The sequence below is a fragment of the Hemibagrus wyckioides genome, linkage group LG08 (assembly GCF_019097595.1).
Source record: "Hemibagrus wyckioides isolate EC202008001 linkage group LG08, SWU_Hwy_1.0, whole genome shotgun sequence".
In the NCBI taxonomy this organism is placed as follows: Eukaryota; Metazoa; Chordata; class Actinopteri; order Siluriformes; family Bagridae; genus Hemibagrus; species Hemibagrus wyckioides.
In genome coordinates this window covers 18,644,183-18,665,419 of record NC_080717.1, presented here as the reverse complement: position 1 = coordinate 18,665,419, position 21,237 = coordinate 18,644,183, and the positions used below count along the sequence as shown (strand labels likewise).

Below are 21,237 nucleotides of genomic sequence, written 5' to 3'. Positions count from 1 at the left end.
CTCAACGACCCAGAGCCTTAACCACTTAAACACATTTTTTAGCCCCTAAAAATAATAAATAAAGTGGGTATAGAAAATGGATGGATGGATTTATACTCGTTTATGGATTGACCAAAGAGATAATGAGGAGTGATTTCCACAGATCTTCTCCATTTAAGATCCAGTTCTTTTCACCAGTCTGATGTTAATTGCATGATATTTGGATAAGTACATGGGTGCAGATGTTCCTATTAAAGTGGCTAGGTGAAAACAACACCGCACAGAGATTGCCTTCATTCAGTCTTCAAACAACTAATCCATTTTCAAAGCCTTATATGTACCAAAGTATAGGTTTTCATTTCTTTCTTAATTTTTATTTTTAATTTTTTTATAATTGTGTTTACACATTGTCTTGGTATTATACAGATTAATCTTACAGCTTATGATATAGTAATAATTACAGAAAAAAAAAACACATAGCAAAAGCTATGATTTTCATAGCCTGAAAAGATCACCCTATTGAAACAACACTCAACCCACAAACATGCACATCCTCACTCATAAGACACTGTGTACAGGTACATACACACTTCCCTTAAACTGCATTAACGAAAAAAATAAAAGTGTAACATACTAACCACGAGCCTTTGTAATCTCTCAGCTGCTGAAAGCCCTTTACCGTACACAGACGACATCGCATGAATATGATGAACAGTTAATCATAATGACAAGCATTTATAAACAAAACAGAAGAAGAAAGGCAACTAAACAAGACGAAGCCGAGCGAGGCTGGATTCAGGAAGCTTGAACAAGACATTTCAGTCTGCGGAATTAAAAAAACATGATCATGTAAAGGACCCTAAACGTTTTAGTGTGGAAAAGTCACAGAACCATGGATATGGATTTTAGGAAAACGAACTAAACATTCAAATTGATGTTAATTATGGCACAATAGCACGAAGGGGCATTGCTTAAAGTGGTCAAAGATCATTTCACAGGATGCAGGAGAATCACATTTGTACGTTTTAACTTGTATTATGGAAAGGTCATTTTTACACTGCCTCCCATATTGTTGGGGGGGGGAATGCCATCTGAGATCCCACTTTTTGATCAGTGTCATAATTCCTTATAGTAGACAGAACAATAGTGAAGAAGAATTACAGAACAATAGTGAAACATCCCAGATACCAGTGTGTAATTTTCAAGAGGAAAGAACAGATAAAAGCTAGTAACAAGTGTTACTGTTAAATAGTAAACAGTGTTCAGAATCGATATGATTGCATACTTTCAGATCAGGTGGATGGCAGCAAATTGCACTTGGCTAACTAAAAAGAGCTCTGCATGTGCATGATGAACATCCATGAATGTGAACATGTGCAACGAACACGTGGAAGCCACTTGAAACCTGTCGGGTTGTGCTGAGCGTCCGATTTCGGTTTTTTCCTTCATCTTTGCATTAATACTCACGGAGATATCCACATTTTCACACACACACACACACACACACACATGCCTCCACACGACCATTCACACTAGCAAAAAAAAAAGACAGTCAGTCATTCTTGGCCATCTTCTGTGCGCCATTTTAAGAAGTCCTCTTTTCGTGCATCTGGTTTGATTTGGTTCCGCATGCCTCCGAGCAGGTTGGAGGTGGCTTCAGAGGCTACTATTAAGGGACGTACCACGGTGGGAGGAATCTGACGCAGAACCCCGCCCACTGCTCCTGGAAGACCTTTCTGCTCGTGTCCACGTGAGGCCACGTCACACAGGGTCTGAGCAGTGTCTATTACACCCTGCAACATACGAACACAAGGCTTCCATGTATAAGTAAATCTGGCTAGAACACTACATTCTCGCCATAGGCAGGAGCTATTGTGGAATAGATCTGAATCAGCAAATCTGTCATACTTCTCTGCTAACAGTGTTGTAGCTTATTTATTGTCGTTAGTATATATAGGTACCTATATATTGTATATTATTTATTTATTAGGGAATGATAAAGTATAGTACAGCAGAGCACTACCTCTCTGACGGTGTCGTAGGCCTTGGCCACACCTTCTCTGAGATCAGCCGGTTGCGGGGTGCGTCTAGGCCGGGAGGCAGGACGTCCCTCTGTGATGCAACGGGTTAGGGGCGGAGTCGGGGACAGGATGTCGTACACCGTCTCTGCTGTGGCCTGCAGAGCAATCATGACATGCTTTTCTTACATAATATATAATTCTGGATGATTTCTGGGGTCAGGGCTAAACATCAGATCTTAATCTTATAATATATATGTGATGTTTACACAAACTTGCAATAATGTAAAATGTTAGCTCTCATCTATTTTAGGGAATGTGATTATGATTGGAAAATGGAACATTAGATAGTGAACGTAATAAAATATGGTTTAAATGTATCTCTCTTGCACTGTCACTATAAATGAGTTCTTTACTAAATATATCAAGGATATTACATGGTGTTTGTGTGTTTATATGTGAAGTACCTGTATGTGCATGTAGTATATACAATCACATGAGTGTATGATTATCTATGTGTGCATGTTATGTCTAAGCATACACGTATGTGCATATGCGCGTACACACCTGTATGGCCTGCACCAGTCTGTTGCTAAGCTCCAGAGCAGCCGAAGCGGTAGAGGTGCCAAAAGATGCTGCCCCTCTCTGGAGACCCCGAATAATACGCCCATCTTTCCTGTACTGCTCAATTGGCATCCAGAAGAGATCCCGTACCCCGTGAACTACAACAAGAGCAAGTCCTTAAGCTCAGAAACAATTCAGCATCAAGCATAAAGCTTGGCTTAACTTTACTAGATTCATTCCACTCAGGCTACCACATACATATCTCTATTACCTCCTGCTTCTAAGGAGTTTAGACTGGTGTGAAGGACAGAAAATTCCAGCAAGTAGAAATATATTAGAACAAATAGAACTGGCTATAGTAGGAGCTTTTATCATTCTATGAACAGTACAATCAATAAATAATGCTGTACACTACAATAAAGTAATGCTATAAATGCATACTTACACAGCTGTACTACAGAGTGCATTGGACCAACACCTCCCAGAATGCCCGGTAACTGGTTCTTCCTGATGTCAGTCAGCCACTCGTTCACAGCGTACTGAATGACTTTATCGACACCCAGCAGTCTGGCAAAGAAATTAAAAAATACGTGGTCTCATTCAATTAGTACTTATTAGCTAAATAACCTGACAGTGTGACACATCTCTGCAGGTGGAAAAAAAACAACATTTATTCATTCAGTAGCATATTTAATATTCCCCGTTTATGACAATGAATCTAGACGAAATGTGTCACTTAAAAATAAGAGAGAAATGCTACATGAAGGAGAATAGTAGTGTACAGATTTCGTAGGAATGAGTCAGAGGTTGATGGATGTTAGTCAGAGAGAGCTAATCACCCGTGTCTACAGCACAGCCGCTTCAACTTCAGCTCTGAGCAGTTGAGTTGGGCCAGGCCAATAAGAATCCCAGCAAACGTTCCCTATAAAACAACACAGGACCAATCACAAGGTTTAACTATCATGCAGTAATGTTTGCTCTTTTGGCACGGAATCACGTATTGGATTAGTCAATAAATATATTGACTAAAGAGCGTCTAGACCAAGGGTCATCAACTGGCAGACTATGATTTCAGTTGACCAAATTGTGTATTAAACCTAGCTTGTGGTGAATCTGAACTTGAGTGAGGCGAAAGGCATGAACTAGTGAGAATGCATTTTTGTTTGGTTTTGTTTTGAGTAAATAAAACTGGGACTGTTAAGTTCTTAAGAAAATTCACCTGTCTCTTTCACGATTTCTCCTTCTTTCAGACACACGAACACTGGAATCGACCTCATGAAGAAGAGACTGACTGGTTAAAGTCCAGTTTTCCAAATACGAACCTGTTTCTATAGCACATCCTTTTTAGTTGAGTTGCTGCAGTCTTCTTTATAGCCATGAACCATAAACTATTCACTTAGTTTGAATTGAATACCCCTGGTCTAGATGGTCTCTGTGAAATTCCCACCAATGCTGAAGATGACCAAGTGTCTGAAACCTCACCTGTTCGATGGCCACATGCTTCCCATGGTAGTCCAGCCATATGGGAACTTCTGATGTGAAACGGAACTCTCTAATAGGAGTGAAGGACAAAAGCCAATGTTCAAGACCGACAAACACTGCAAATCAGGAAACCAGATAATACTCTAATCTGTTGTAATAACACTATAAATATATATATATATTTTTTTTTTTTTTGATATACCGGAAATAAATTGGCTGGTCAGCGGAAGAGGAGGAGCCGGCAGAGGAAGAGCTCTGCTCACTGTATGTCGTCTCTATAGAAGCAGTGAGATCGGGACCCAGTCCAGTGCCGGACTCTACTTCCTCTGATGGCTTCAGAGTAGTGTCTGCTTTCACTATAAAATAAAGACAGGATGTACTTTCCATATGGATACACAAAAAAGAAAAGATAAAAAAAAAACAAGCATGTTCATACTTTGGAGCTTACCCTCTGCAGCCGGATCAACAGGTAAGTACGGATTAATCCCAGCAGCCAGGTTACTAAAGAAGTCTTTCAGGAAGAAAAGGGCGTCCTGCGGGCCAACAATAAAACATTAGATACAATCTCAACATATAATATCTACTGTAGTAGATTCACAGCATTTTTTAAGCATGTATATGAGACATATACAAGGCTCACACAAATGTTTGTTTGCTGAATTATTCAGTCAGTCTGGATTATGCTGGCATTTACATCACAAATGATTTTGCTTGATCAATTTATATTAATAAGGTCAGTGGATGTCAGCTGCCAGTATTAGTTGTGTGTATGCAAGAACCGGTCCTGCTCTATTTAAGTTTAATGATACACCTTTAAAATCTCATAGATCATGTTGATCTTATATCTGACCGACATGACAGAGTGAATTGTGTAATCATAACCCACTCATGACACAGCTGTGCCTCCTGAACATCCTTTTTGAGCCTTATGTAACTGTAGGAAGTTTTAATATACAGATAATAGATAAACAGTCTGTCCATCTATCAAAGTAACATATAGCATTATTAATGATTCCATAGATGTGCAACAAAGCTGGAGGCCATCTTACCTGATCTATGTTGAGTCGGAGGGGCAGTAGACTGATTCTCAGGCAACACTCTGGACCTCCCAATCCAGACTCAGGAAGTACCTGTAGCGCCTTTACTGTTAACTACACAACACAAACACAACTATGTTAACTACGTTTATTCCTAGACTTTAAATGTATTTAATGTCTTGGTTACATCAGTAATATTCATAAGTTCAGAGTAAAACTCTAGGGCTTTTCTAAATAACTAGATTATCATCATCATAGACATATGAATTACAAAAATAATTATTCATTAAGGGGGTCTGTGGAATTCACATTAATGGGTTCCCTTTAGAAACCCAAAGTTAAAGAAGAGACTTGTGTCCCCTGCCCCGCTCACCATGTTGGAGTGGGCTCTACGTGGCATACTCTCACTGGTATACAGGTAGAGGAATTTGTTGATCTGTGAGGAGGCCAGCCTGTCCCGCACCTCCAGCTCTTGCACAATGAACACTTGCCGTGAGAGAGGCTGCTCTCCCAATCCTGCCCCTTCCATGTCCTGCCCTGAGGCTGCAGGGGGCATGACAACAGGGTACGACTCATGCTGGAAGCTGACCTGGAATCATAGGTAGGGGGTAATTCTTGTATCTTAAAAGCATCAGAATGGCGCTATTTAATCTGAATTTGTTTTCCCAGAGGTTCGATATTTGCTGTAATTCAATATTTGACTTGCCAGTTCAGCGGGCATAAAGTTCAGTTATAAAACTGCCCTTATTTCATTCGGCCAACATGAACTTGCAGAGCATAACCTATTGATAGACTATTAAAAAGTATGATAAACAAGCACCTTATATTACACACCTTTAAGTGCTCACACAAATGTGCATAAGGGCCAGCCAGAGTCTGAGTCTTACATCTCTGCCACAAAGTTAGTAATTATGTTATCATGAGCTTAATGCAAGCACGATTACTAATACTGACAGCTCTGTGTTCAGCAAAATACCATCACTATCTAAAACTACTCTTTACTTATGAGGAATGAATTGTTATTATGAAATCATGCTACTGAAGAAGGATATGGTGTCTGGAGGTCACTGTCACACAACCTTTGTCAGTTGTATTTCCATGAGCAGTGTGTGCTGTCTGCCACTGCCTCCTGCCCAGCGCCATGAGTTCTGTGGTCTAGACGAGCCAGCGGAGCGTGAGGGAGAACCACGGGCTCCTGCGGGTGCAGATCGACCCCTGAAAAATGATAAGAAATTGTACACACAAAGATGTCAGTGCCAATATTAGAGCCTGTTGTGGGTAGCCCCTTTATTTTGGAATGATCAAACAAGCAACCTATAAATTTTTATTGTGATCACTGAATCTGCAGGTTTATCACCACTGTTTATACGCATGTTAGACAATTAACCAAACCTCCTGACCTGTGGCTGTGCTGCGTGAGAGCAGAGATCGGTTTTCCTCCAAAGTCTTTGCCTCCATAGAGATGCCAGACTACAGATACTTCTCTGAGTACTACCCTGCTCTGAGGCATTGGAAAGCGAGCAGGCGCTTTTAGCAGGTCTGAACTGCCCCGTGGCCTAGAGAAATAGCCATCACGCACCTTTATAGGAGTCTGACATAACACTTTGACCACCGGCTCTCCATCCTTAGGCTGTAGAGGAGAAAGACAAAGAGAAAGAGGGAAAGACAAAGAGAATTCAAGTTGTGGATCTATGTTGAAGCCTGTCTGCTAACATTGCAGAGAATAACTCTGCTAAAATAAACAGAAATACTATGAACAACTTATATTTGCCCATTGTACTGTAAATGCCATAGAGAACATATAGAAGGCAGTCATCCAGAAGAGTATATTTAGAGAAAAAAAGCACTCACAGGAATGCCTATACCAGGTGCCTCTAAAATACAGAAGTCATCATTATCAGTGGAGCCTTCAGAACATTCCTCTGACATCCTATCAGCATGAACCTCTGTGGCTGTAACCACCAGTTGATCAAGCTCAGACTCCACTCCCTCTAGGCCAGAGGAGCTGGATTTTGGGCCTTCTCCAGGAAACAGGTACACCGAGATAGGTGAGCCTCGCTTTACTGAGGAAGGAGAACCTGCAAATTCAAACAAATGAGGCAGACGATGAGCAATCATAATTATTATATCATTTCCTCATTAATGCCTTGAGGCTGAGGTAGTGATCATAAATATCTCCAACAAGTTACTATCAAGAAATCTTACCAAATTCTCTATCTTCTTCATACAGAGTTCGTTCTGTGTCAATCAGGGCATCTGTAAGGTCACACTGGTTAATTTCAGCTGTCTCTGCTGGTGGACAGGGTGGTAAGGATGTGGGAGCTTCAGAGAGCTGAGGGGAAACAAATATCCTCAAGTCACTGTGCATGTAGTCTGAGAGCAAATTCATCATACAACATTCATTTTCACAAGGGAGGATGGTAATCAACTAAAAGCTGACTTCCAGCATGGGGGAAAAAAAGCTGGATTATCACCATAAGCAAAAAATCATAAGCAGCAATCGCATAGCAATGCACAGTAATGACTTGGAACGCAAACTGCTGTCGTGTGCAGGCAATTCTTGTTGTGGTCTGCATAGATTCTGCTGTCTCGCATACATTCCTGCCAATAAATCATGCACAAAAAATTATTTAAAGCAGAGTTCTGGTTCTCTATAATGTATGACCCCAAACTGCATGACTGCAAAAAAAGAAAAGTAAAAGAAATGGCTGGCAGTAGGTTTCAGTGCTGTTAGTGAGTAAAAAAGCAAGATTAAAATGGTTGGCTGTTTATGACTGTTTTTTTTTTTTATAGGTGACACAAATAAAGCTAATATTTGAAGCCACATTTCATTTTATTTGCAAATCGAGCCACAAACAGACATGCATTACCCGGCAAGTACCATGGGGGTGTGCACACCAAGCAGCGTGGAGCTGTATTCAAGCTGTATGCAATGTGGAAATAACAGAACACCGATCCATTACAAGCATCACAAGGAAAGGTTTTCAGATTCTAAGTGTGCATTCAGATGATAAGTGGCAAAACTGCTTTGTGCTGGTGAGACCATTCACTGTCTATGAAGAGAGCCATGCAACTTCACTGTGATGCCGCACTACTTCAAGTGCCTTGCATTTGCTTTTTCTTTCCTGAGCTGTATACCATGAGATTCTGAGAAAAAATCCAGCATGGCGACTTGCAGGACTGACGGGTATAAGAGGTTTGCATTTAGCTTTTGAAATGGACATTTACAAAGCTACTTGGCAGAAACATTTAACAAAATTAGCCTTAGCTTCAGAGGCAATGTAAGATTTTCAATGAAAACATCTTTTGCAAAATGCTACTCTACAAGTGGATGTTTCTCAAACTTGCTGTTAATCTACAGTGAGTATATGCTGATGACGTAGCACATCTCAAGCTTAGTGGTAAGCAAAGCAGCCCAAACTGGACCAAATATGACCAGTTACTACGACTTAGTACTAAAACATGATCTGGCACACTAAAAACTTTTACAGATATTCTTACCGGGAGCTTCTGTCCAGCAATCTCAGTAGGGGAAGTATGGCGAGGAGGTGGGTGCAGGTCACCTTGGGAGACCAGGTACTGTAGCATATTCACTAAAGCAGCACAGGAGTCTGCACAGGTGTGCACGTGAACCACGTTATTGGAACAGCGCAGCTCGAACAGTGGCTGAGTCTGAACATGGACGAAGACGACAATGCTGTGATATAACATCAGAGTAGAGTACAGTGGGAATATAAATCAGCATTATAAAGCATACCAGTTTGCCAGTGTTGTTGCCTTTCCAGGTAGTTATGGCCAGCTCTAACAGGTCAATGTCTAATACACACACATAATCTGTAGAGATCAAAAATAACACCAATAAATTCTTTTAGCCAAAGAGAAAAAAAAGAAAAGAAAGCTCACTACATGGTTCAGATGAATGATTGGTACCTCGTCTCAAATCAACGGTGTCACTTTCACACTTATCAGTGAGGTACAATGCAGAGTCATCCAGGATGAACCTATGAGGGATTTCAGTGGTATACAGTTTAAGTGATGATATGTAACCATATATTATTCACAGATTTCAGCAGTGATAGTACCTGAGGTGAAAGGTGGCAGTATCCACAATGATATTACTGGACAGAGAAAAGGATTCTGCTGTAAACAACACTCGCAACGGAAGATAGAGGGGTCTGAAAAAGGAGAAATAAGGGATAAGCAGCGATATGAGGAAAAAAAACATAACATTCAGTTTCTGCTACTGTAGCATTCACGGTCAATTTATAGGGTCAATGCTAAGTGCTATTGTTGTGCTGTCATTTCTGGCGCACACGTGGGTTTACAGTGAACAAGGAGTACCTGCATATGTAATTTCACAACCTGTATACAGCGGGACAAAATGTTTTTGGGTCGGGGGGGGGGTAAAAATTACTCCTTACCTGTAGTCAACTGCACAGGTGGCCAGATGCGTATGTAACACAGTTATGATGGCAGGAGGTGTGTATCCTAAAATATCATCATCAATGACATCTAGAAAATCGACCAACTGAAGGCAGAAGACGTATGAATCCTTCATTAGATGTATCTGTGCATTACTTGTATCAAACAAATTTGCTTGCATCAAAGCATTCAAGTACAATTGTCCAACATCTTTCAATAAGTGATACCTGCTCATGCCAACTGTGATTGGTTAATGCCATGTGGTGTCTTAAAGTAGCACCCTGGAGCCGTAACGCAACCAAAAACTCCTGAGAGGAAAAAGGGTACATGAGGCCTAATATACAAAAAAATCCATCTTCAGAAACTGCAAATTTAATTAGCACTGTACCTTGACGTTGCGTTGGAGGTCTAGCGTGATTTTGATGGCAGTTGACAACATCTGACCCCCTGCTCCTCTGCGCCCCAAACTGCTAACCCCGACTTCTGTAGGATAAATTGTTGGGTCTAGATGGTCTGGGGGTGTAAACTTGGGCATTTCTAATCGTGCTGGGACGGGGGAGTCTGGGACCTCCGCTTTAAAGAGAAAGGATCACAAAACTGAGCTTCTGAATAGCGTTTTATTTAAGATTTGAAAACAGCTGTCAAAAATATTATTTATGTGTGCGTGTTCAGAAGACCCTTCACTCGCTGAAATTTTCAGAAGAATATAGCCACAGTAACATCTGACAGGCCACCACACATACACTATATAGCTAAAAGTATGTGGAACAATCACATGCTTATGTGCTTTTTGAACATCCCATTCCAGATTTAGTCCCCAGTAGTTGTTATAAAAACTCCACTCTTCTAAGTAGTATTCCACTAGATTTATAAGGGATTTGCCTAATTTAGCCACTAGATTGTTAGTGAAGTCATGTATTGATGTTGAGCCATCAAAATGGTTGAGCTAACTGAAATGTGTTCAGTGGGGTAGAGGTCAGCGGTCTATGCACGCTACTTGACGACTTCTACATCAGCCTTGAGAAACCATATCTTCAGAAACCTTGCTCTAGGCAATTCTGTGCTTCCAACTTTTTTTTTTTTTGAAGACATATGGCTGTGATGTTCAGGCGTCCACTGACTTTTGGTCATATGTGTCATGAATCTGTTTTTGGAGGAATCTTTATGGCTTTATCTTACCTTTATGATAGAGTTCAACTTTTTTGCCCTCTATAGTCAAGAAGTTTAAATTAGGATTATTCTGGTGCTGGGTAACACTGAAAATCTTCCCGCCATCAAAGTCTAGCAGCAATTCTCCATGGCACTGTTCCACCCTCCGTCCTGCTTCATTCTGTGAGAGGACGATATAAGTGGACAGTTAAACACTCCATTAAACTTGATTATGATAGCACAGCTTATAATTTGCTTACCTTACAGTCTGTCAGAGCCTGCAGGCGACCCTTGCCAATCAGTACAGTTAAACAGAGCATACTGAGGGAGTGGTCTGACTGGGGTTCTGGCTGCCCCTTTTTCCTTGCTTCACTGGCTGAATAAAAGTGAGGTTCATCCTCTTCTGAGTCAGAATCTACAATAAGGACAAGGTTTTTAAAAACGCTTTTTTTTTTTAAATAAGCCAACACTGCATCCTCTTTTAGATCCTAGCAACAATGCTGCCTCACATACTGCCACCACTGCTTATTATCATTATTTACTGCTCTGTTCTTTATACATGTCAGAAATTCAGCCTAAACACTTAAATAGAGAAAAAACTCTTTTTATATACGTCAGAAATTCAGCCTAAACACTTAAATAGAGAAAAAAAGTCTCACAGCAAGGCTATTATCATAAAATCAACTGTAATGTTAAAATGAACATCATACATTTTAACAGGAAGGTATTTAAATATTTAGTTTTCATAAATAATATTCAGTATATGAAAATAAGTTCAGTGATGCACAACAGAATACAACCATACAGATAATGTGTAGAATATGCTTTCAACCCACATACAATAACTCGTAGCAGAATTTCAACAAGTCTGCAGCAAAACCGATCTTTCAGCAAGGCACTGTTATGGCTTATGGCCTGTTTCCAACCATTCTGTGTCCCCTAGAGGTGTTCAGGAAAGAAGTTCTATTTGAGCACACTGATAACTGCATGCTTAGTAGCTCAGCTCTTTCATACATTTACAGTACTTTGCGGACGCCCTTATCCAGAGTGGTGCTCTGAAGTCTCCATCCATAAATACATCAATACTGGCTCGACAGACTCAAGAAACCATCAGCCTAAAAACTCTTTTTTTAATAATCAAACAGGAAAAAGGTAAGTAGGCACCAGTTTATGTTTATGCAAACTTTGATGCATATAGTTATTATAATAATCTATCCACTCTCTGTGAGTTTTCAGATGACTGACCAAGTCTGAAGGCAGATTTGCAGAGCTGAAACTCGTTGTCTTCGGATCTGCGCTGCTGCACGGGGCTGCGAGAGATCTTAGGAGGGGGTTGAGGGGCAGGTGGGGGCTCCCACATCAGCAAATCATTATTGATCCTGAGGAGTACAGACACACGTTACAATACAACAGTGAGTACGGAATCGTGGAACACAAAATATGCATTAATAATAATTTAAGACAGCAGGAGAACTTTATACTCAGGAAACAAGACTGGGGGGAGGAAATAAAAAGAGGTAAAACAGAAAAGGTAAGAATGATAAAACGAGTGTCATGGAAATAAGTCAAATGATCAAACAGAGTGAATGGAGATGCAAAACAAAACAGAAACTAGTACAAGAACAGCCCAGACACACACACAAAAAAGGGTGAGGTCATGACACCAGTTCATTCAAAGCCTGCATTCACATTCTGAGAAAACATCAAGCTAATGCAAGGCAAGGAACTAAAAAATGTAACTGCGTTTATACTGCATATATACATTACACACTTAAAATATTCATTTCTGGCAAATGAAACAACAGAAATAGAATGATCTATTTATCAAATTAAAAAAATATATATATAGCTTCTTCCTTTTATTGTCTGGGTGTTCATTATTTTCTGTCATGTTTATACAACCAGTTGTGCCATTATTTATAAAGGGTACTAATAATTTTGAAAGGCAATGGCACTGTTAAAAAGGAGCAATAGCTCATGCCTGTTGTAGATGCTTTGAAAGGCTTCTTTGCTGGGCAAAAGAATGTAGGCCACAGGGAGTGTGATATCCACCACACACTGACTCTGAGCCACACATCGAGCCTGGAATTCCTTCATTTCCTCTGGATCTGCTGGGATTACCATCTAAGTGAGACAAGAAAAAAGGAAAGCGGATGTGAGACAGTTAATGACTGTGAGGCAGGCAAGACTGGACACAGAAAATCGACAGGGGTCGAAACGACAAGAAAAAGGAAAAACACAAGAACAAGACTGAGAAACGTGAGAAGAGAGAGAATGTCGTCTACCTCTTCTGTCTCAAACATGGTGCGGTTAGAGGAGAAGGGGGAGCTGTTCTTCTCTCTCAGCTCACAGGGATTTTCGACAGACACAAAGCCAAGCCCCAAATCCTTGTTCAAACCCACACCTACACCCCCTTGATCATCTGAGTCTGCTGCTCCACTTACATGCACCACAATCCTACAAGAAATGGAAAAAAAGACAAAACAAACTATAGCAGTTTCAGAAGTAATTTAGGAACAATCTGTGCCTTCTGTGATATAACTGTAGTTTTATGTTTCTGGGAAGACTACATTATATACAATCAGTGCCCACACAGACTCACTTGGGTGTACTGTCTGGGTTCTGCGTGTTAGAATCCTTTTGTACACGGATACAAGGGAAAGAGCCTCCTTCCCAACCTTCATACACTCCTTTGAGAGAAAAAAGAACAAATGCAAGTCTACAGCCACTACAGGGAGTCAAAAGAAAAAAAAAAAAGAAGAAAAGCATGATGTCTAAATAAAATACATAGATAGTGAAGAGGTCCTCCTACCGTGCATATCACTGAAGCTAGCCTCCAGCAGCTTGGTGAGTTTAGCTGTGGAGGTTGATGGCATCTGCTGCTGGAGGTCTGATCCTTGTTGAGACTTCAGTTCTAGATTGCACATCTCCAGACGTAGGATCTCTTTACGCACCGCTCGCTCGCTAATGGGTCTTCTCTCATCTAAAGGTCGAAGGTCAGGGATAGGGAAGCGAAGCTTCAGCACAGCATAAGGTGAGAGGAGAACAAAGGATGAGTGCAGCTCTAACAACTGAGTCTGTGGAGAGATAGAGGGAAGTTAGATGTCAGAGATAAAGAAGCGATATAGTGGAGTAATCAGGTACAGATCATAAATCATGCAGAATGTCAGAGCAGCACCTGGGTGTTTGCTGGCTTTTTTGGCTGGCTGGGGCAGTGGCTCAGGGCCTGTATGATGCTTTCCAGTCTGCCCACTATGTCCAGATCTACCTCAGTGGTGAGCTCACCCAGCTCTACATGTAGAGAGCTGTCCCTGCGCACTATTCGCTGCTTTGATCCACTCTGCAGAACAGCACAGGCATGAAAATGATTTGAAAATTCCTGACCAGTGGCATACACTATAAACTCATTTAGTCTCACTCTCAATGGGCTTTAATATTCATATGAACTTGTGCTGAGTCATAGAAAAAGACAAATAAACTCAGATAAAGCACCTTGCGCTGCTGCTTTTCTTTCAGGGAATGGTGAATTTGGGCACAAGGTCTAGCAGTCGCTCCCACAGTAAAGTGACCAGCATTCTTGAACTGCAACAGCTGAAGACACACACACACACACACACATAATTGTAGTGGCTACTGGGTGTGAATAGCTTTTTGAGGAACAGTAGTGTTTGTGAAGTATAAATGTATTCATATACGATCATGTAATTTTTGTTTAAAGCATACTAAGCATGTGAAATGTGCTTCATATAACTTCACCAACACAAGATTATTGTCACAGATGCAGCAGACAGATATTAGAGAGAAAAATATATATAGAGAAGTATTACTTTAAACAATAACTTTAAATGACATGTCTACCTAGGTATATGTTTAGGAGCAAAAGTCTTTATAAACCAATGCCAATTTTTTATAAACCATTTTTTTTTTACCTACTGTACATAGCAACAACGAAATTTCCCAACCTCCTGGCTATTTTGGTAATTTATCTTCGTTGAAAATGGACTTTAGATGCTTACTAAAGTTTCTTTCACTCTTTTGTAATTCAAACCTAGATCAACAGAAAGTGAAGTTTAATAACACCACACACAGCTGGGAGCTAAAAGCTCTAAGAATAGAAACTGAGGAACCATCAGACAATCTGCAGCATATAAAAGGAGAAACTAATTTTCTTTACTGACCATTTAATGGTTACAACAATGTGTAATTTAATTTATAAACTGATTTGACTGATCGGAATCTGTTTACTATTTAAGCCATGGCTAGGAAGTGAATAAATGTGTTATGAATAAAGGTCAGGTTATTATAATGAATATGAGGGGTATAGTACCTCATTGTACTGGGGTTTGCCTGGCTCCCAAAGACACTCCAGCAGTTCCAGCCTGCTGAAGGAGAGGTCAGAAGTCATGGACCGGGCATGCTGCCCGGAGCTACGCATCTCGCATGCTATCTGCACCGCTGCCCCTGTTAGCCTGGAAACCAAAAGAATGCATCAGGAAATAAACCTTTTGTGTGCTAACGAAAATGCTGTGTGCTATTTAATCAACATATTGCTCATGTTGTTAGCTCATGCTAATAGGAATAACAGTAAAAACAACACAGATGTGTACCTGAGATGCGAGTGAGGGCATGCTTTAGCAAAGCTACCCCTCAGGTTCTCAAAGTCTCTCTCACTGAACATGCTGTCTTTGAAGAAGGCTAGCTCATGGAAGAAAACCTGTGACACTTTAGCCATTGAGGACAGATCTTCAGAATCTTCAGCTGGCTCCTGTTCCAAAAGAGTCAGAGTCATTCCACCCAGAGACAGCCGAAGCAAGCAATCAGGTTTCGTGGATTCTGACTGGCCAGTGTGTGCTGAACGCCCTGTTATAGAGAGAAGACACAGAAAACACATATACATTAAATCAAGCCTGAAAAGTAAATGTATGTTTAGTTAAGTATGGAGGATGACGTACGTGATGGCCTGCTACATTGAGGCAAGTTAGATAAGGTTCCTGGTACAGGATAACGCCTGGGGCAGTTCAGCATTCCCTGAAAAACGGAAAATAAAGAAAAAACAAAATGATCAATACATACAAGAAACATAATATCAAAACTGACCTTGTCTTGATATCAGGTTCTACTGGATATTACATTTTTACTGGACCAACTGATATCACAAAATACAAATATTGTACAGTATAAGACATGCATAACAAAAATATATACACCATCAGCTATCTAATTCTTCAGGAGCAGGAACAACAATCATATAATAAGGAGATAACCAAGAAATGCTGCTTACAACTGGCTGACTTTACTAATCGAGGGTGCAAACATGGCAAGCTACATCAGGAACCTTGTTAGAAGAGGCTAATAGCCATTCACTCATACATTACTTATCAACCTAACTAGCTTACCATATGTTATTACATAAGCCACCATATTTAGACTAGCTTGAGATTGCTCAAGAACAGTGGAGCATTACATTTCCTCGTGGTTAGATAAAAAATTTGTCGTAGTAAACATCTTCTAAACAAGAAAGCTATGAAAATACTGGTCACGAACGAGATATAGCATGTTTTTATTATTCATGCAGAGACCTGTGGGGATAGAGGGTGTGTTGGAGCCAGGCTGCTTTGGCTGTGTATTGAGGACTCCATGTCACTGTCGGAGAGCTCGCTTCCTGAGCGTGTGGACATCACACTGCTAGTCATACACCCAGGTCCCATAGAGTAAAACATCTCTGAGGTAAGAAGAACCAGCACAAGACAGGCATAAGAAGAAGAAGTTGCATGATAGATAGATAGATAGATAGATAGATAGATAGATAGATAGATAGATAGATAGATAGATAGATAGATAGATAGATAGATAGATAGATAGATAGATAGATAGATAGATAGATAGATAGATAGATAGATAGATAGATAGATAGATAGATAGATGAAATGGCACAATAGGCATAACCTCACCTCCATTCTCCAGACTGCTGACATAAGGCTCTGTGTTTAGCTCCATATCTCGATCTACTGTATCCACACTGAGTTGCTTACTGAGGTCCTCCTCTATCAATCTCAAATCATCTGAACCCAGAGGCCTACTCGAGGCACCACCACGGGCATTACTGCTACCCTCTGAGAATAGGAGAGGCAAAAAGAGTGACTGTGTATGAAACAGTGACAACATGGCAATTATAGAGACATGTAAGAGATCAAAAGTGTAGGCTACAATAAACGAATCAACTGAAAAACATAAAATAAATTGCAACCAGAATTTCTTAATTGCGCAAGAAATGAATAATACACACTCTGAAATTCAATATCTGAAAAAATCTGTTAGGCTTGGACGTGACCTATCCATAAAACTAAGCAGCAAGCGACCACGTTAAGTCAATATTTATGCAGGGAAAGTTGCTTGTATACCGAGACAGACTAAACACATGCTGCATTTGATTTTCATTCAAATTATGCAAATCAACTGTGTGTAGCTAATGCTCGGCATCTTACATGTGCAGCTCTCGAATAACTTTTGCCTAAGTTTGGAGTTACACCTGTACCATCACATGCTGACATTTGATTGTGAATATAGATTAGACAGAACAGCTTACATTATAATATAAAATATGAAAACATCCCTATTTTTAAGGATATAGTGGTACGTCAAATAAAGAAGGAGGTACTTAAGATTATGGTTTGCATTTCAAAGTTACATTTTTTTTTATAGTAAACCTCTGCTTTTTGATATTCAGTAAGTAAATAAGTGATACGAAAGGCTTTTAATGACTTTATTTGCTATGTTTTATAGAGATCACATTCAAAAACAGTATTTTGTATGAACCGCAGTATACATTGAATTGCATTTGAATCATTACTTAAGCAGGTTAAGTCACCTGTCTCAATGCAGAGAGCAGTCAGAAGGTCTGTTAGGTTAGTAATCTGACTGGGAGAGAGCAACAAGTGTAGACAGCCCACCTTACCATCTAGCTCCAGCTGAAATGGTAGAAAACAAACAAACAAAAAAAGACAATCAATAATCAGTAATATCAGATACAGAAGGAAATCTGCTCAGTAAAGATGATAGAGTAAACATTAATGTCACGCAAAAAACGCCTGAGGAAACCTTGGGCCCTGGGAGCATGTCGTTTTGTTTGATTTTAACAGTGGTCTCCATGAAACCAGAGCAGCTTCCAATGAGCAGAGGCCCGGGATGCATCCGTAAAGGCTTAGGTGCGGAGTCTTTCTCTTCATCCTCACTGACCCCAGTATGTTCAGGAACAAGGCTCTAAAAACAGAACAGACCTTTAAAATGAGTACATTAAATAGCCATATTCAGAATACATGCAGAAAAAAAGGCGTATTGTTTATAGTATATAAAAAGAAATTGAATCTAGCTATACTGAGATGTGTAGAAACTCTTATGTTCATTCTTTTCCTGCATTTACCTTGAGCATATACATGGGTTTCCCATCAAATCACACACAGATTTCCCCTTTATATTGACAACTTGATTAGTCTTTTCAGCTATACTAAAATTAACTTCTAATAAATCCTCAACCAAACTCTTCACAGTTTAAGCACCTCTCACCTGTGGCTCTCCAAGAGTCTCGTAAAGCAGCTGTACCGAGTTGAGCTGAAGGATTTTATGCAGAAAGGCTGGAGGCTGGTGGATATCTACAGGCACTGTTTGACTGGAGTCTCTCACAGCTTCGTCACAGTAATCCAGCCTGCAGTATAAGTCAGAGGCATAACACAGCTCAGTTACAGATACAGGTTTACATTTCAAGCAGGAGGGTTTATGTTCAGCTGTGAGAAATAAATACAACTGACCGAACTGGACAGAAACATTTTTGTTGTTGTAGCTTTATACTACATTATATATATATTATATACTTTATACTACATAAACCAAAGATTAAAATACACAAGCTTGGCCAGTGGTCATGAAATCATATCTGCCTTATACCCAGATAGTTTATAAGCCTGTTATAGAAAATGAATCAACACCTTCTGACCAATCACATCCAAGAATTAAACAATGCAGTCGTATAATGACAGATAATGTAAAGAAATAGGGAACCATACATTTTCATGTATGGGTTTCACATAAGCCCTATATTCTTACCGTTTAATTTGCATCTCTAAGGCAACCCCATTTTTAGTGTCGAGGGGATGGTGCTCAATTCTTACTATAGTGTCCAGAAATGTGACTTTTATCCGCCGCAGTACTGCAGGTGTACAGAGACAGGAAACCAAGTCAGAATTTATTTACATGCACAAGCCACATACCGCAAGTTTCAGCACAATCTGTGTCTTGGGTTCACAGTAGTGTCTGTCAACATATTCTTTTTATTCCTCTTATACCTAAGTGACTTTTGTTCAACAGTGGCAGAATGTGTTAATGAATGTTACATTGTACATTTAATTGTTTATCTTTTTTCTTCTGTCTTGAAATTTATAATAAAAAATCTATAAATTGCAAAGTCCTCTATCCTGAAGACTCTCCCATGGCAGAAAACCTATTAACTCTTACAAAGCACTGATGTGGGAGACTCCATCCATATATGTCTCCTTATTTTAAAAAAAAATCCACCATATTATTGTTAAACAGTATCATTTTGTTTTTCTTTTAAATAGCTCAAAAGGTTAAGGCTCTGAGTCATTGACCAGAGGACCAGCTTCAAGACCCAGCACCACCAAGCTGCCACCGTTGGGCCCTTGGGCAAGGCCCCCAACCTCCCCTGCTCTAGGGGTGCTGCATAATGGCTGAGCCTGTGCTCTGACCCCAACCTCCAAGGATGGGATATGTGAAGAAAGAATTTCACTGTGCAGTAATGTATATGTGACAAATAAAGACAACCAACAGTCACTATGCATGAGCTGTTACTAAATAAATAATTACATATAAGAACAAGCACATTAATATAAACCTGTGATTTGTCTTTCAATTGCCTCTTCTGCCCAATAAGACTTGAGAATTCAAAAGATATGAGAGTTTAGAGGTTCATAATTACGCCACCATATCTGACCTTTGACGATCCCTTTAAGCTTAAGCAATACACTATACACTTCAGCAATACACACCTGTCTCAATGGTCTGTGCAAACATTTCCAGCCCCTCAAGAGGAGCAGGCGGCTCTTCTGATGCCTCAGGTGGGTCCTTTAGACACTCCTGGGCCAGCTGCATGCTGGAAGTCATACATGAGGACCAGCCTTGGGAATCCCAGGTGCCACCTACATAAACAAATCATAAAACAAAGTCAAATAATCAAGAGAACGTTACCAGGAAGATGTCGCCCAGGGGTTGTGAAGGGGCTGCTGACTTACTGGTTCTGTCCTTGGGTCTGCATGTTATCTGTAGCCCAGTGACTTCTAATGTGCAGTGGTCAGTGACGAGCGCTGCCCATGGGATCGTCACTTTTATACTCTGCACAAAACCCTCCACAATCTCCAGAGGGGCTGCGAGCGACTCCAACAGCTCGTTTACTGCCTGAAAGAGTTGATGACGTAGAGGTAATAAATCATCACAATGACCACAGAGGTACAAAAACACTAGACTTTGACTCTCCAGGCTACTGTAGTTTTATATGTCTGATGATCATTTCAAAGCTCCTAGATTCTGGAGTACATCAGAGGGCTGAAAATGACTTGAGTGAGTCCTAGGCCCTGGACAGGGTTTTAGTTTGTCTGGAAAACATGTTTCCTTGGTTCCTCTAAACTTGGTTCCTCTAAACACATCATAAGAGGCACATGATGAGGCTGTGGACTTGTGTTCTCAGCTGTCCAGAATATTGCGAAATACTGTTAAGATGTATTTCATGGTTACTCTGAGGGGACAGTGTGCTAAACTGGCTAACTCACTCACCCACACGTCGAGGTTGATTTCTTTAATGACACCGCTGCCATTGTACAAGTCCAAACTCAGCTGGTCCAAACTCAAACGTTCCTCCAAGAAGTGGCCGAGGTAATGCTGTAAAAGGTAGCGACAGGCCCGCTTCTTTATCGAGCCCGACCAAGGAAAGAGCCACCGAGACATAGGGCCAGAGAAACTAGGGTGAGGGACTGAAGAGGTGGCGGAGGAGAAAGAAAACGAGAGAGGAAACAGTCCTCCGGGAACTGCATAACAATCAACCCTAACTTACGAGCCACAAGCAGAGGGTAAAGGGGAGGCTAAGCTTCAGCTTGAAGGGGCTAGCTGGATAGACTGGTTAGCTAACTTCCTTCTCTTTGACACAAAGATTCTGGATTTTTTCCAGTCAGGACAGCTATCTGTCCGGTGTAGTCTTTAAAGAGTGACGATCCTCTTAAAACAAGTCGCTCCGCGAAAACAGTCTTTATTCGTAAATGTCTATATTTCTGGCACGAGCGACAGGTCCTCTTGCGTTTCTCCTCTTAGGGTTGTTTATTGTTTTCATACTGAAGCCTGAAAGAGCGAAGCAACGTCATTGCGTCACACAGAAGCACGTTACGGACAGGACGGCGCGCCATTTTGAGAAGGTCAAAAATGATAAACTAACACCACGATCATGGTCAGTGAATTGCTTGCAGGTCTGGTACATTGTGCCTCCTCCTCCTTCTTTTTCAGCTTTAGGAGAATTAATTCAACCCATC

The 21,237-nt window shown here is 40.5% G+C and overlaps 1 protein-coding gene across 2 annotated transcripts; it reads right to left on the bottom strand.

The window, feature by feature from the left end:
• Window positions 1-349: 349 nt before the first annotated feature.
• On the bottom strand, window positions 350-21,044 carry atg2a (autophagy related 2A). Of its 2 annotated transcripts, none has more exons than XM_058396169.1 (42): window positions 20,492-21,044; window positions 19,954-20,116; window positions 19,711-19,860; window positions 18,752-18,854; window positions 18,215-18,353; window positions 17,750-17,911; window positions 17,520-17,619; window positions 16,603-16,764; window positions 16,231-16,373; window positions 15,604-15,679; window positions 15,259-15,511; window positions 14,979-15,120; window positions 14,144-14,242; window positions 13,830-13,991; window positions 13,464-13,728; window positions 13,254-13,341; window positions 12,937-13,108; window positions 12,633-12,775; window positions 11,897-12,030; window positions 10,912-11,066; window positions 10,682-10,832; window positions 9,891-10,075; window positions 9,730-9,810; window positions 9,502-9,608; window positions 9,163-9,255; window positions 9,011-9,081; window positions 8,838-8,914; window positions 8,582-8,752; window positions 7,286-7,412; window positions 6,932-7,158; window positions 6,481-6,710; window positions 6,160-6,295; window positions 5,454-5,669; window positions 5,093-5,194; window positions 4,480-4,576; window positions 4,246-4,399; window positions 4,044-4,113; window positions 3,401-3,483; window positions 3,007-3,128; window positions 2,565-2,719; window positions 2,003-2,155; window positions 350-1,772 (listed from the first exon to the last, which is right to left on the bottom strand). In XM_058396169.1, the coding sequence occupies exons 1-42, from the start codon at window positions 20,660-20,662 to the stop codon at window positions 1,536-1,538; spliced, it is 6,027 nt and encodes a 2,008-aa protein (XP_058252152.1). In that variant the 5' UTR covers window positions 20,663-21,044; the 3' UTR covers window positions 350-1,535. The 2 variants fall into 2 exon arrangements, with proteins under 2 accessions (XP_058252152.1, XP_058252153.1); XM_058396170.1 differs by having other exon boundaries at window positions 4,492-4,576.
• Window positions 21,045-21,237: the final 193 nt, after the last annotated feature.

Bases quoted from the DNA above. Each gene is read 5' to 3' on its own strand.
- atg2a (XM_058396169.1), bottom strand. From the start codon at position 20,662: ATGTCTCGGTGGCTCTTTCCTTGGTCGGGCTCGATAAAGAAGCGGGCC. The intron at 15,512-15,603 runs GTACGTCATCCT...TCTCTATAACAG, and splicing joins TCAATGTAGCAGGCCATCAC to GGCGTTCAGCACACACTGGC. The intron at 2,156-2,564 runs GTGTGTACGCGC...ATTGCTCTGCAG, and splicing joins GACTGGTGCAGGCCATACAG to GCCACAGCAGAGACGGTGTA.